Below are 14,771 nucleotides of genomic sequence, written 5' to 3' on the forward strand. Positions count from 1 at the left end.
CTTGCATATGTGTGGGTGCCTAGCCCAGGGTCTTAAAATAGATGCATGCCTACACGCTTTCCAAAGCGTGATTTCTGTTGCCCAACTGTATGTGTGTGGCTCCTTGCCTCGCACCTGCCTGCTTGAGTTTGCAAACCCCATCCATGAATACAGTGGCGCTGCGGAACCTCGTGTGTCATCTGAAGGCGTTTCTCCTGATAGTGCTGCATCCAAGTGAGACTTAAAGTCTACAATGGATTTACCAGACCCAGAGCTGGCCCTCTCCCCAGAATGTGCTGGCATGAGCCTTGCTGAGGGCTTCTCCCCCAGACATAAGGATTTGGTGGCCTTTGTGTGTTTCTGGTCTGGAAGGCAAGATCAAAAGATCGTTGCTGACACTGGGGGATATATCTCTTTACCAGCTAATGGGGAAATGTAACTTTTGTCTGTGCAGACCAGGCCATGAGTTAGGGGAGCTGTCTCTTTCCAAGCCTCTCCTTTCTGCCCTCCCTCCACTCACATCGAGACCCCAAGTGCAGTCTTCTGACCACTCACAGGAGGGTTTTCTGCAAATCATTTCACTCTCCTCCTCACTCCAGTGTGGCCTTGGAAAGGAGTGTCACTCACCCTGCCTACCAGAGTGTCCTCATCTGTGAAACGGGAAAGGATCGGAGATAAGAGTTCTAAGATATATTTCAGTTCCAATGTTAACTCAATTCACATCTTAGTAAGGGCTCAGGTCAATATATTACCTCTCCTGGGGTTGTATACACTTCAAATCTAATTTGTCACTGTGGCATGAAAGGTTTTCTTCTTGGCTAAAGGGGTTTATGGTGTGAGCATCCGTCCTACATCCACTGGCCTAGAAATAGCTTGGAGCTGCCACGACCTAAGGGACTGCATGGCTATACTTACAGGGTTGGTCATCAGAGGCCTAGAACTTCTTGCTCTTTATGTGTTTGACTATCTTCCAGGCTCTGAACATCTTGAGGACAACCTGGGTCTAAGTTATTTTTGTTTGCTGGATTTTAGCCCCACACAGGGTGTGGGCCAAATGCTCAACAGCTGTGTGGTTGCAGGAGTGATGGAACACGTCAGCCGGCCACCCTCTGCAGCACGGGCCTGCCCACTGTCTGCATCAGCTGCGGTCAGGGATTGCGTGGCGCCCCAGCTGTCCCATCAGCTGGAGCGCCGGCTGCTTCTAGCTGCTGTCCCCCTGCAGCTCTCCTCCGGGGGCTGCAGACAGCTGTCTTCAGGGGTGGCTGTCCCAGGCAGCCTGGTCCTATCATGTCCTGGAGGCCTCTGAGGAGGTGGGGCAGGGTGAGTTGACGGGAACTCCGAGCCCTGCCACCAGGTCCAGTGACCCCCCGACACCGCCTCACGTCACTCCTACAAGGAGCCCGCTCCCCCCACCCTCAAGCTCGCCATCTGCACCTGAGTCCTGTGTCTCAGCTGGGGGCTGGACGTGCCTGCTCCACAAGTTGGCACCGTGCTTTGGCCCAGGTGCAATCGCGCTTCATCTCCTTCTACAGGGTCCTTCACATCACGCCAGCCTTGAGTCCTCACCTTCCTCCCTGTCTCAGCCACAGGACACCCTAGCCCCCTTCCCCTTTTCTACCTGCATGTCTGTTACCAAGATCCCGAGAGTCCATCCCACCCCACCTTCAGCTCCACGCGTCAAGCCCTGTTTTGTGCCTGGCATTGTGCTGCATGCCCCCCTTCATTCATTCTCCAAACCAAGCCTGGGAGGCAGGTATCATTATTCCGACCTCCTCCAGCTGGGGCCTGGAGAGGTCCCAGCCTTATGTGGTTGCATAAAACCAGGTAGTGACTGGGCTGTGGGTTTCATACCTGATCTCCAGAGCCTGCACTTTGCCCACCATACCTCATCCCTGCTTCCGGTCGGGAGAGCAAGACCCCAGAGAACTGAGGGAGCCTTGACCCTGGTTGACTTTCCCTCGGGTCCCAACACTCTTGGCCGAGGCTGCCGCCTGCTCTCACCCAGGGGTGCCCATACTTGTCCCACTGCTGGACAAAGTCAGGATACGTCTGTACCCACGGAACAGCCCATCCACCCACGTCCATTGCACCAGCGTGCACATCTGGTTGTGTCGGCCCTCCATGGCTCCTTAAAGCTGCCCTCTGACCAGCTGTGCTGCCCAGGGCTGACTGCCAGGGGTACCCCCAATTCCAGGGAAACCTACGTGGTTCCCCTTTTCCCGGGGGGATCTGCCTAGGTTGCACACTTCCTCCTCGCGGCCACCTGTGCCTCCGGCTGTGGTCAGAGCAGGACACCTGTCCCATCTGGCGAGGCGGGCTTGCTCTTAGAAGGCGCCCTTGATGCCCTGCTGCCTGCCCCCGGCACATGGCACTCCTTCTGGGAATACCTTTGGCCTAAGTCCCATGACACAGCTCCGCTTCAGTCATCCTGTCTGGCTGTCCTGCCTTCTGTGCCAGCCCTCTCTCCACCTACTCTTCCTTCCTCTTCCTCTCCCTCCTCACAGCACCAGGACCCTTGGCAGGGACGATGGGATGTGTTCACCCCGCAAGACGGACACCCTTCCTGCTCCCTCTCCCACGTTGCCAGTGCTACGCACAAGCCAAGTTGCACACACCATAAATGTCATAGTCACAGCTGTCCCAGAGGGGAAGAGCCAGAGGCATGAGGTCATGGGGTTCGGCCTTCTCCCAGGGCAGGATGGAGAGTGTGCCGGGTAGGCAGCATCCCTGCTGCCCCCTGAGACACACCCCACAGAAGACCCTTGATATGAGGAAGGCAGAACCCCAGGGAGCAGTGGGGAGCCCTGCAAGGCCAGCATCCCCGGGGGAAAGGTGCCTGAGTGGGGGAGGGTGGCTAAGGAGGGGCATCTGCTGCTGCAGCCCTGGGGGACCCCAGCTGGCTTGGCCCAGCGGGCTGATGGGGTGAGGCTACCGCCAGCTTGGTGTTTATGCAGGCAGCTGGTGGGCTTTGCTGTTCCCAGGAGGGAAATAAAAAATATTGCTTCTCTGGGGTCTCAGGACCAGGCCTGTCTCAAACTCTCCTCTATGGAAATCAAGAATAATGGTGCCTCACTAAAACCAGAAAGTGGCTTGGGCATTTCTAAATCAATGAGAAGGGGCCTTCCAGGGGCCTAGAAAACCCAAGGTCTAGAGGGCAGGGGCTAATTCCATGGGATTTTCCCCTGTGCCTCACAGCGAGTGTAAGGGCCACTGCTGACTCTGTCCAGGTGTTCAGGAATTGTGTGCGCTCTTGTTTTACCAATACGGCTACTTAGGCCACACCATTGGGTCTGGGGTCCTGGGGCCGTGGCTGGGCACAGAGGTGGACATGGTCCAGTCCCTTAGAGCTACGTCATTGACCTTCCCCATTAGTCAGAACCAGCATCTGTCACATCACCCCGACTTGCTTTCTTCACTGCACTTTTTACTAATTGATGCTTTCTTGTTGATTTCTTATTTATTGCTTACTTCCCCTCACGGAAGGTGGTCTTCAGGATCCTTGCTCTGGCATACCTTCAGTGCCCAGGGCTGAACACATGACCGCATTAATGAAGAAGTAGTGTATCGAACCCTGAACCTTCTGGGGCTTCACTCCACATCACAGGATGTGAGAATTACAGGAGATGCATAGGTGCTGCTCATTGCAGGGGCTTATGGATGATCAGAAATGCTTGGATCCCATGAAGGCACCAGGAACTTTTCCTGTCAGCCCCGGAAAGAACCTGGCTCCTGTAAAATAGCCTTTCTGACACATTTGGGCCCCTTTTCCATCAGCTATATCCAAGTTCCCTATATTTAAGACGGTGCTTCTCAAACTTCAATGTGTATGCAGACTGCCTGGGGATCTTGTTAAAACGCAGATTCTAATTCAGCAGGTCTGGGTCAAGTCGGAGCTTCTGCATTTCTTTCTTTTTTTCTTTTTTTAATCAAACTGCCTTTTATTTTTCAGGGACTCTTGCTCAGGTTAGTCTCCCCAAATCTTTATACTTTACGCAAATGTATTTCAATAAATGCGCACGTGTGCGCGCGCACACACACACACACACACACACACACACTTAGATTATGTAAAGCTTCCCATCACTATCTACCTTTCTTCCAAATCCTACAGTAAGAACAGAGCGTCCACATTTCTAACGAGCTCCTGAGTGGTGGAGTGATGCCTATGTTGTTGGTCTCTTTGAGTAGCAACTGGGAACCCTAGAGCAGGTCACAGGTATGGAGCGCTCTGTTTTGTCACAGGACAAAAATCTCTGGAACTGACAAGTCCCATAGCAACTGTTGCCATGAGCCTCTGAATTTAAACCAGCCAGTTTTCTGGCCCCAAAGTAGGTAAAACTCCCACCCTATTACCTACCCTATAGCATCTTAACCAGTCACCTGATGCCGCCCTTCCAGCAGGAATTTTCTGTCTTGAGGCCATAAAAATTGGCAGAGCCAGCCTCTGTTCTAACAGCGTCTCCCACTCTAATAAACTTTATTCTCCCTTCATTCTGCCTCATGTCTGGAAATTCATTTCCAACCTGTGCATAGACCATGACAGTAATATTCTATGAAAAATAACAACCACTTAGTACGTCCCATGCACTTCCACATATGTTAACTCATTCTTCGTTACAACCCACAGGGAGAGTGCTAGTGTTAACCCCGTTTTACACATGGACAAACGAAGCGCAGGGAGGTTAGGTAATTGGCCCAAGATAACAGGTCTAGCAGTAGCACCATCGAAATGTAAACCGGAAGGTTTCCTCCAGAATCCATGCTCTTAACCACTGCATTTGACTGACCCTGATAACACTTATCAGGAACGATACACATCCAGTAAAACCACTCATTCTGGGTATTCTTGAAACAACCTCCTCTCAAGGGCTTTAGCTCTCACACTTAATTCTGTGATGTTTAGGGAGGCCGACTTGGCGTTAGCCCCACAGAACACATTGAGCCTTTCCAGTGCTCAGAACTTGGCGTGCGCTGAGATGCTATGAGCATGGCATGGCCAGTGGTCTGGAGCCTGGTTAGTTTTAACGAGCACCTCGTGGGCTCCTCTGGGCAGCCCACGTAGAGTCACTGGAGCCACAGTGTCTGGGCGTCACAGTCTGCCTATACGCCCCCTAGCTCTGAGCCACCGTGGCATCCCTCTAGGACAACAGCGGCATCTCACCAGACTGCAGACTGTGCCTGGCAGTGTCTGAGCTTTTGCACGTCTCGTATCTGCCTGTCAAAGAAAGATGGAAAGTGTATACGTCCTCTGTTTACATGGTTACTTCCTCTATCACCCTCATAAACAGGGCCCAAAGGAGAACGTCACATCTAAAAATTCAGATGCTCATGGAAACCGTGGAATGGAGGCCAATGCTGGACAATGTTAAATCTCAGTGCAGTAAACTTCTCTAAAAATAAGTAGAGATGAAAGGGTACCTCTAAGTCTGTTGACAGCTGCCCAAGATTCAAATGCCATTCAGCCTAACCTTCTTCAGATGCTGCCTCTGATGCCTCTCGTCCACCCCTCCCTTTGAACGCCTGTATGGCATTTATAGAACCTGACCTGGTTGGTCATCTTTTTCTTGCAGTGGGGACCCTGTCTTCCCTGCAGTTGTCCCCCACGGAAACCCCCCCACCTCCCATCCCAGGACAGGAACACCAGAGGAATGAGAGGATTTCTTTCTGCCGTACTGTCCCCTAGACACACAGGAGGTCCTTACCAGTATTGGTTGGTAGAAATGTAGCTTTGGCCCTTTCTGGCATGAAGTGCATCTGGGACATGGGTAATTCGCCAAATAGGGGTCATTTAGGGAAACATTTTATGTGTGAATAAGAAAGTTTAAAGCCAGCCTACAATTTCTTATGTAAATAATGCTTTTTAAATGCTGGGGAGCCATAAAAAAAAGGGTGAAGGGGCTTCCCTGGTGGTCCAGTGGTTAAGAATACACCTGCCAATGCTAGGTCACGGGTTTGATCCCTGGTCTGGGAAGATCCCACATGCTGCAGAGCAGCTAAGCCTGTGCACCAACTACTGAAGCCGTGTGCCTGGAGCCCGTGCTCTGCAATAAGAGAAGCCACTGCCGTGGGAAGCTCATGGACCACCGCGAGAGCAGCTCCCTCTCGCTGCAGCTAGAGAAAGCCCACCCACAGCGACTAAAACCCAGTGCAGTCAAAAATAGATAAATATTTTAAAAGGGTGAAACATTGCAACATGGATGCATCTAGAGAATATCAAACTAAGTCAGACAAAAACAAATATGACATGAACTCACTTATATGTAGAATATAAAAACAGTACAAAGGAATCTACATAAAAAACAGAAACAGATTCACAGACATATTAAGCAAACTATGTTTACCCAAGGGGAGAGGCAGAGGGGATAAATTAGGAATATGGGATCCACAGACACAAACTACTATACATGAAATAGATAAGCAATAAGGATTTACTATAAAGCACGGGGAACTATAGTCAATATCTTGTAATAACCTATAATGGAAAATAATCTGAAAAAAATGTGTATGTATATAACTGAACCACTTTGCTGTAGACCTGAAACTAATACAATATTGTAAATCAATTAGAATTCAATTAAAAAAGATTTTTAAAAAGTGCTCCAAAGAATAGTTTGTGCTTATTAAAAAATCAGATTAAGTAGATTTCTTTGACCACCTCTTTTAAAATTGCCTAGAAGATCCTTCTTTCATTAATTGAGCCGTTGGTTCACATGTCAGGGGACACAAGCAAATGGAATTTTTCTGTAATGTTACTCATCACTGGTAAGAGCATACTGCGTACCCAGGATGGAAAAACAGCAGGTGTCCCAGTAGCTCGGGGACACGACAGTATTATTATTAGGAAAGCCATGGTGGTATTGGGAAGCATTTCCAGTCGTGAACACACTGGAGCCAAGCTGCCCTGGAAATGCCACCTGAGTCCAAGCACTGGTCCTCAACACAGGGCTGGATACTCCTGACGGCCCTGGTGGTTTCTGGTTGGTTTCTCAACCTGCCTGTTGAGTCTCTGGGCTCTGAGCAGGAGATGGCTGCTAGTTCCCTCCTGCTTGTCCTCAGAGCACTTTAAACAACTCCCTTTTAAAAATGTTCTCTCTTGCTAGGAAATAGCTAAAAACCTCACCAAGGAAAACGAGCAGATCAGAGAGGACGTGGAAGAAATTCGAACTGAGATGAACAAGCGAGGCAAAGAGAACTGCTCCAATAACATCCTGGACAGCATTCCGGACATCCGCTCGGCCCTACAGAGGGACGCGGCTGCAGCCTACACCCACCCCGAGGTATAGCCCCAGCCTCCGGGGGGCTCTGACCACAGCCCTCCGGAAAGTGTACGCCCACCACCTCACAGGTGCATGGAGCCTCCAGGCTTCAGTCTCCCACGGGCATGGTCTCATTTCATCTACTCAACCATCCTATAGGTCTGATGGGGCAGAAGTGGACCCCATTGCACTTAACATTGAAGCCCTGAGAGGTTCAGCCAGTGTTGAAGCCAGGACTCAAATCTGGGTCTCCTGAGTATCAGGCCCTGTTCTTTTTCTTATACTTCATGCTGCCTTTTCGAGCATCCCTTGCCTTTATAAGTTAGGTGGCTTGTCTGGGACCATTCTAGTTTACTCCTGCTGTCCTGGCCTGATTATCAATAACTCCTTCTTTCACTCTCAGAAGAGTCCCAGTGTGGAAGCAGTCAGCTGTGTGGTCCTCCCTGTTTGTAAGGGACTTTGTGAGGTACTAATACTTTCACCATCCATCATACCACGTGGTCCTCACCCCAGCTCTGGAAGGCAGCCTGAGGCCAACAGCAGTATCCTCACTTTGCAGAAGAGGAAACAGATCCAGGGATGCTCACAGTCTCCGTGGCTCAGCTGGGCGGTGGTGACAGGGGTCTCAGATCTCTGTCTCTGCCCAATCAGTCGTGTCTGGGTTGGTGCAATGAAACGAAATACTACCTCGTGTGATTTGGGTGATGCTTAAAAATACCTCCCCATCTGATACCTGGTTCTTTTGGCTCTGGTTACCAAGTTATATTTGTGTGCTAATAGTTATATGTGTTGTTATTTATGTGTTATCTCCTAAATTGCTGCCTGTGAAATAGGAGCTAACCCGAAAAGAATGGAAGAGGAAACAGGTAAATTCTGGCAGCGGGACTTGCAGAGTGTGGATGCTATTAGCAAGGCAGGTCTGGATAAAAGTGTTGCTTACTTTTACTGGGCCACGGGTTGGTGGTGGACAGCAGAGCGTGGATTTCAGGTGACCCATTGCGGATCCCCTCAGCCTGGGGCAGGTGGGCAGGGTGTGGGTTGAGAGGGTCTGGGACACCGACAGCAAAGCCCTGAACTTGTGGCTCTATGTGCTGTGACACTGAAAAGGGCTGGGAAGTTTGCTGCAAAGGATTTGTTGCCTGGGTTGTTAAGAATCAGGGTAAGAGAGGAAGTAAGGTTAGGCCTGTGGGCTTGGAACTCTTGAGCAAAGAAACTCCCCAAGTGGTGCCAAGCAGGCAGCAGCTGTGGGTTTGGGGAACCTTGGGCATGTGTTCCAAAGGCAGGAGAGCAGGCAGATCAGGACTTTGGAGACAAGAGGCCCTGAAGAGAGTCTGGTGCCTACACCGCGCCCAATTTGTAACTTGAAATAAACCCATTTCCAAACCAGAAAATAAGTACAAGGAAGGCCAGTAATTTTCTGGCTTAGCCCACGATGACTCCATTGATGGTTTTTTTGAAATATCATGTATCTTCAAAAATTATTTTTATTCTCATTTTTGGGTGTTCTCGACATGCCAGTGACTGAGCGTATGTTTAGTCTGCTTGGTGGGTCACCCCTGAGCAAGTCTGAACTTGTAAAGCAAAGAGCCAGAGGACGTTTGCACCTTAAAGGAAACTGGAAGCACCCGTTCATCAGACCTGGGGCCCAGCGGCTCCTGTCACCGCCCGTGTGGCATCATCTGCCGCTCCGGCAGCTCCCTGACTTCAGTCCTCTCTGGCTCCAATTTCCCAGTCGACTGAGCTTGAGAATTCCATCCGTTGTCTTGATGACACATTATGTGGTATGTTCAGGAGCCCAGCTCAGATTTCCTGAGGGTAAACAGCAAACCAAATCAAATACACCAAACTCTTTTTCTCCTTGCTCAGCAAACCTTGCTCCCTCCTGAAATCCCCATTCACACACTGCTGAGGTTAGCACAATCCACCCAATCAGGGTGGTGGTGGGGGTAGCCAGGGCCAGAGCAGGGCCAGAAAGGGGGGCGAGGTGAAGGAGAGGAGGCTAGACTCTTCCTCTCCCTTTTCCTGTCTCTTCAGTGAACCCCGTGTTGAAAAGGGGGTAAGTGGGGGGTCTGGGTTTGGTTGTTATTTTCAAGGTTCTTACGGATTCTGTCAGGGTTTTTTGGAATGGTGAATGGCCTTTGTTGGAGGCGTCTTTCCAAGAAGGTCCGTGCGTAGAGGGTTGGCAGGGGGCTCTGGGGGCTGGGTGGAGAGGTCAGGGTGGAACTGGGAACATGGGGACACCAGGAGTTGAAGTCATACAATGGTTTAACAGAGAGAGGAAACCAAAACTTGGGGGCTGCTGCTGCCCCATGCAGCCTGTCGCCAGCGGATCCAAGGAAATTATATGTTCTCTGGCAGAGGCTGTGCATGGTCTTGCTCCATCTCCTTGGCTGGGAGAGGGAACTGCAGTTCCCGCTCACCCCTAAAAGTCTGGAATTAAAGACAGTTCCTGGGGTTTGCCACGAAGAAATGACAACTTGCTTTTGCAATGCAGAGGGAAACCAAGGTCTGGCAATTAGATGGCCTGTGGCGTCTGAGTTGAGGGCTGGGGCCTCTTGTCAGCCTCCCAGGCAGCTCTTTCCTATGGGAAATGAGGAATCCCCATGTCTTCTGGACACCAGCCAGACCACGGCCCTGAGGACTTTTGGGATGGCAGATGAGTTAGTCCTGTGGTGACAGCCGAGCACGATGTAGCTATAACAAGGTGGATCACAGGCTCTGAAGGCAAGCAGCCCTGGGTTATTCAATAGCGTTATGACTTAATAAGAGAAGGAAATGGCAACCACTCCAGTATTCTTGCCTGGAAAATCCCATGGACAGAGGAGCCTGGCAGGCTACAGTCCATGGGATCACAAAGAGTGACTGAGTGGCTTAACTTAGTAAGGGGCTTCCCAGGTGGTGCTAGTGGTAAAGAACCTGTCTGCCAACACAGAAGATATAAGAGACACAGGTTCGATCCCTGGGTTGGAAAGATCCCCTGGAGGAGGGCATGGCAACCCACTGCAGTATTCTTGCCTGGAGAATCCCATGGACACAGGAGCCAGGAGGGCTATGGTCCACAGGGTTGCAGAGTCAGACATGACTGAAGTGACTTAGATGCACATACATGACTTAATAAGTGCTCTCTCACTTAATTGGTTAACCTTCAACCAGATTGCTAAATGACTCTGAACCTGTCTTTACTCATCTGTAAAATGTGGAGAATAGTGTCTATCTTGCTTCATTGTTCTAAGGGTTAAAAGGAGTATGAAGGGACATGCCTGCCCGTAATAGATGCTCAATAAAATGTCATCACCACCAGCCAAGTGTTCCCTGCACTTCTAGAACTAGAAGAACTAGAACTAGAAGTTCCCTGCACTTCTAGTGGCGCTCACCTCCCCAGCAAACCATGGGACGTGGGGCAGGGGCAGTTAGCCGGCGCGAGGGCCGCCCGGGGTGCACGTCTGCCTGCTGCTTCCGGGCAGCTCTCTGGCCCCGGAAGGGGAGGCTGGTGGAAAGTGTCCCTTGTTTTCCAGGAGTGGGTCAGCATGGGGGAGTGGAGAACACATATTTAGGAGCTTCCCTGTCTGCAGTGCCATCTGGATAAAGTCTTTTGTCATGGGAAAACCAGTACAGACCTGGGGTGTGGTGGGGAATGAGGACTCCAGATTTTCTCCAGGCTAGATTTTAAAGGTCAGAACAAGAATCTGATTTGCTTCTTCCTAGGCAGAGTGAAAAAGTTGGTCATGATAACTGGATCCCTGACAGCTGATGTCCAGGGAGCTCAAAGGTCCTGCTCTGCCTCTCAGGACTGAGCATCAAAGGGACAGAGGTTTTGTTTTCAGGTGGGCTCTGCTCTCTGGGCAGATCTCACCGGGGGTTTAAGGGAGCTCACCCACCTCCTCCTGGTGAGCAGAGTTTTCAGGGCTTAGGTGATTAGGGAGTGGCCTCTTCATAACTCACCCGTTCAAAGTCCTCCTGAGAGCAGCGGTGGGCCACGCCTCCAGCAGTCTGTGCTTGCTTTACTGATGGAGCCACTGGCCCTGTCTGGGGGCTCTGCAGCTCACCGGCTCTGTGCCCACGGGCAGCTGTGATCCTGGGTGAGGGAATATGACTGGATGGACCAAGGCAGGACCCAGGGACTCTGCCACACTGTGGCCACAAGAGGTCAGTCCCCAGGCAGCAGTTCTGTGGAGGACAGGATGGTCCTTCTGTGTGACCGTCATCATCACAGAGGCCTTTTTTGGTACCATTATGATGCCCAGGTCATAGGCCACCTACTTTAAAGCATCATTTCATTTGACAAAAATCCCAGTGGCAGTCACAGTGTAGACAGTTCTTTGGGATTTGTTATGATTCAGAAATTCAGCTTAACAAATATTAAGGTACATATATCCAGGGGAATCAGAGATGGACAAGAGATTGTCTCTGCTCTTCCAATTGCTTATAGTTTACAGAGACAACATTCCTAAGAAATTCCTGGGAGGGGAGATCGGGATGGGGAATACATGTAAATCCATGGCTGATTCATGTCAATGTATGGCAAAAACCACTACAATATTGTAAAGTAATTAGCCTCCAACTAATAAAAATAAATGGAAAAAAAAAATTAAAAGAAAAAAAAAAAAGAAATTCCTGTGGAAGTCAGGATGGGAGAGGTGTTATAATAGTATAGAGTTTTATCCATTAGGAGTTGTGTTCAGCTTTGAGTAAGAGACCAAAATATTGTGCATTAAACAATGTAGGGGTTGGTTGTTCTGTTACGTAAAAGAGTTCTGGAGGCAGGTGGCCCAGGGCTGGTATAGTTAGCTGTGAGATGTCATTAGTGATGTCCATCTTCAAAATCCCCTCATGGTCACAAGACGACTGCTCAGCTCCAGCCATCCTGCCCACATTCTCCTGGCCAGAGAAATGAGGAAAAGCGCAAAAGACGCCTTCCAGCTGAGTCAGCCCCATGTTTTAAGGAACTTTTCCAAGAGCTCCTCCCACCAACTTCTACTTGCGCTTTAACAGCCAGAACTTAGTCCCAGGACCACTCCCACAAAACCAGTTTCTCATTAAGTTACGAAAAGAAAGCAGGATGTTTGGATAGTCATTTAGAAGTCTCTGCTGCAAAGTAAGGATTGGGAAAGAAAGATTAATTCTAAATGAAAAGCTTTGGGAGTATTTCCTTGGGGTCCTGGGATTTTAGCCAGGCCTTGAAAAGTGGGTAGATTGCAATAAGTGGTTCTATGCGGGGAAGGGAATGGCCTTCCAGACGGAGAAAACAATCTGAGCAAAGACCCAGCAGTTCGGGAGAGCCAAGCAGTTCAGGAGTCACCCAAGTGCCTGGAATACCAAGGGTGGGGAGGCTGGGGGTGGAGCAAGAGAGAGAATGCTGAGCTGGGTCAAGTCACTTTGAGTTCTCACTGCCAGGTCAAGGACTTTGGACTTTATTCTGGATGCGTTAGGGAGGGCTTGGGGCAGTTTGTTCCAGCAACACAAGTAAAAGCAGTCATGCTTTATCCTGAGGTGTGCGTCTTAGCCCTCAGCCTTCTTGTGCCAGGATTCCCTGGTGGCTCAGATGGTAAGGAATCTGCCTACAATGAAGGAGACCCAGGTTCCATCCCTGGGTCGGGAAGATCCCCTGGAAAAGGGAACGGCGACCCGCTCTAGTAGTCTTGCCTGGAAAATCCCATGGACAGAAGAGCCTGGCGGGCTACAGTTTATGGGGTCACAAAGAGTCAGACACGACTGCATGACTAACACACTTCATGTTCCAACCACATAGATTTCACTGCAAACAACTGTATGAGATCTGAGGCCCCCAGCATCTCTAGGCCAGAGCTGAGAGGACGGCTGCACTCCCTGGAAGTATAGCATGGAGGTTAGAGTCAGAGTCTAGAGTCAGACTGCCTGGGTTCAAATCCTGCCTCTCCCACTTACCTGCTGTGGGCCCTTGGGCAATTTACATAACCTCCCTGTGCCTCAGTTTCCCAATTTGTAAATGGGAATGATTAAGAATGGTTCATCCCTCATGGGGCTGATGAGAAGATGAACAGTGCCTGGCTTAGGAAGTGCTTTTAGGATTAGCTGTTGTGACTAGCATGGCCTTGACTCCAGCATTGCCTCTGCCTGACCCCTGCCTCTCTGACCAGTGGCCTGACCTTCCCTTGTGTCCCCTCTGAGGAGCAGTATGAAGAGAGGTTTCTGCAGGAAGAAACCGTGTCCCAACAGATCAAATCCATCAAGCTCCTGCAGACGCGGCCACTGGCTCCACCAGAGGTGGTGAAGCCACAGCGACCCCTGCAGAGACAGGTCCACCTGCGGGGCCGGCCAGCCTCCAGGCCCACCGTAATCCGGGGCATCACCTACTACAAAGCCAAGGACCCCGAGGAGGAGAATGACATCGAAGAGCATCGTGAGTTGGGGTCAGCAGGGCGGCCCCCTGGGGGCAGGGCGGGGAGGGAGTCACCGTTTGGACTCTGCGGAGGGGGCACTTCCCGTGAGCCACACCCGCCTCCGGCAGTTTACTACTGTGGCCCCGCAGAGCCAGCCTGGTTACCTGAGAATTCCCTGCAGTTACAAATTATCCAGAGTTCTTACTGCCTTTCCTCACAGCCTGCTGAGCACCCTGGGGCAAGTCACTGACCTTCTCTGGGCTTGCAGAGGACCGCAAGGCAGAGCGAGGCGGAGCCAGAAGGGGCCTCAGCGCCCTCCCCATCCTCAGATGAGCGCACGAGGGGAGGAGGGGATGACTCACGCAGAGACACACAGCGGCTTCTCCCGCCTGTTCTTTCTCGGGGCACCCTGTGCTTCCCGACCGGGACTCCAGCACCTACCCTTTCATCTCTTTCCTTCTTACTCTTTCACAGAAAATAGATACTCCTTTTCACCTCATCTGTATCTCGTTTCCCTTACACGCCTGCTCCCTGGGCTCTTCCCGGCCACCAGCCCCTGCTTTTTCTTTCTCTGTCCCTGCCCAGCACCCCAGGAGGCCCAGCTCTTCCCCTGTCCCCCGCTATGCCAGTTCCTCCCATCCGGTCCCCCTCAGCTGCCTCCTGATAGATTCTGCTCCCCTAGTCGCTGGCATAATCAGTTTGCCCATTTTTAACTGTGTAACATTTTAATTTATTGATTTGTGGGAGTTCCCTGGTGGTCTAGTGGTTAGGATTCCGGGCTTTCACTCCTGTGGCCCAGGTTCAATCCCTTGTCGGGGAACTGAGATCCCACAGCCTCTCTACATGGCCAGAATAAATAATGGCTTTGTGGGGCTTTTATATTCTGGGACAAATCCTTTGTCAGTCACATGTATTGCAGATATTAATATTTTATTCCTGCCCATGGCTTGTATCTTCAGTTCTTTAATGATCTTTTTGATGAGCAGATAAAACCCAGTTGACTAATTATGTCTTTTGTGGTTAGGCCTCTTTGTGTCCTAAGAAAACACTCCATCTTAGTATTCCTTTTCTGCTCAAAACCCTGCAGACTCCCCCATCTCACGCAGGATAAAAACTGAAGTCCAAGCCCAGCAGCCAAGCCCTACACGACCTGGCTGCTGCGTTCCCTCTGACCTCT

General features: G+C 50.7%; 1 protein-coding gene and 1 non-coding gene across 6 annotated transcripts in view; both read left to right on the plus strand.

Moving 5' to 3' along the window:
- OLFML2B (olfactomedin like 2B) overlaps positions 1–14,771 on the plus strand; it is a 45,228-nt gene that overhangs the window by 15,731 nt on the left and 14,726 nt on the right. For 2 of the 5 annotated variants that reach the window (XM_043450878.1, XM_043450862.1), the window contains exons 4-5: positions 7,080–7,256; positions 13,383–13,614. In XM_043450878.1, the coding sequence (XP_043306813.1) occupies positions 7,080–7,256; positions 13,383–13,614 (409 nt within the window). The remainder of the gene's footprint in view (positions 1–7,079; positions 7,257–13,382; positions 13,615–14,771) is intronic. The other 3 variants (XM_043450870.1, XM_043450896.1, XM_043450888.1) reach the window with 3 other exon arrangements.
- Positions 14,343–14,414, plus strand: TRNAE-UUC. The gene has a single exon. It is a non-coding gene; the product is annotated as a tRNA-Glu (tRNA).

The sequence above is a fragment of the Cervus canadensis genome, chromosome 2, assembly GCF_019320065.1.
Source record: "Cervus canadensis isolate Bull #8, Minnesota chromosome 2, ASM1932006v1, whole genome shotgun sequence".
In the NCBI taxonomy this organism is placed as follows: domain Eukaryota; kingdom Metazoa; phylum Chordata; class Mammalia; order Artiodactyla; family Cervidae; genus Cervus; species Cervus canadensis.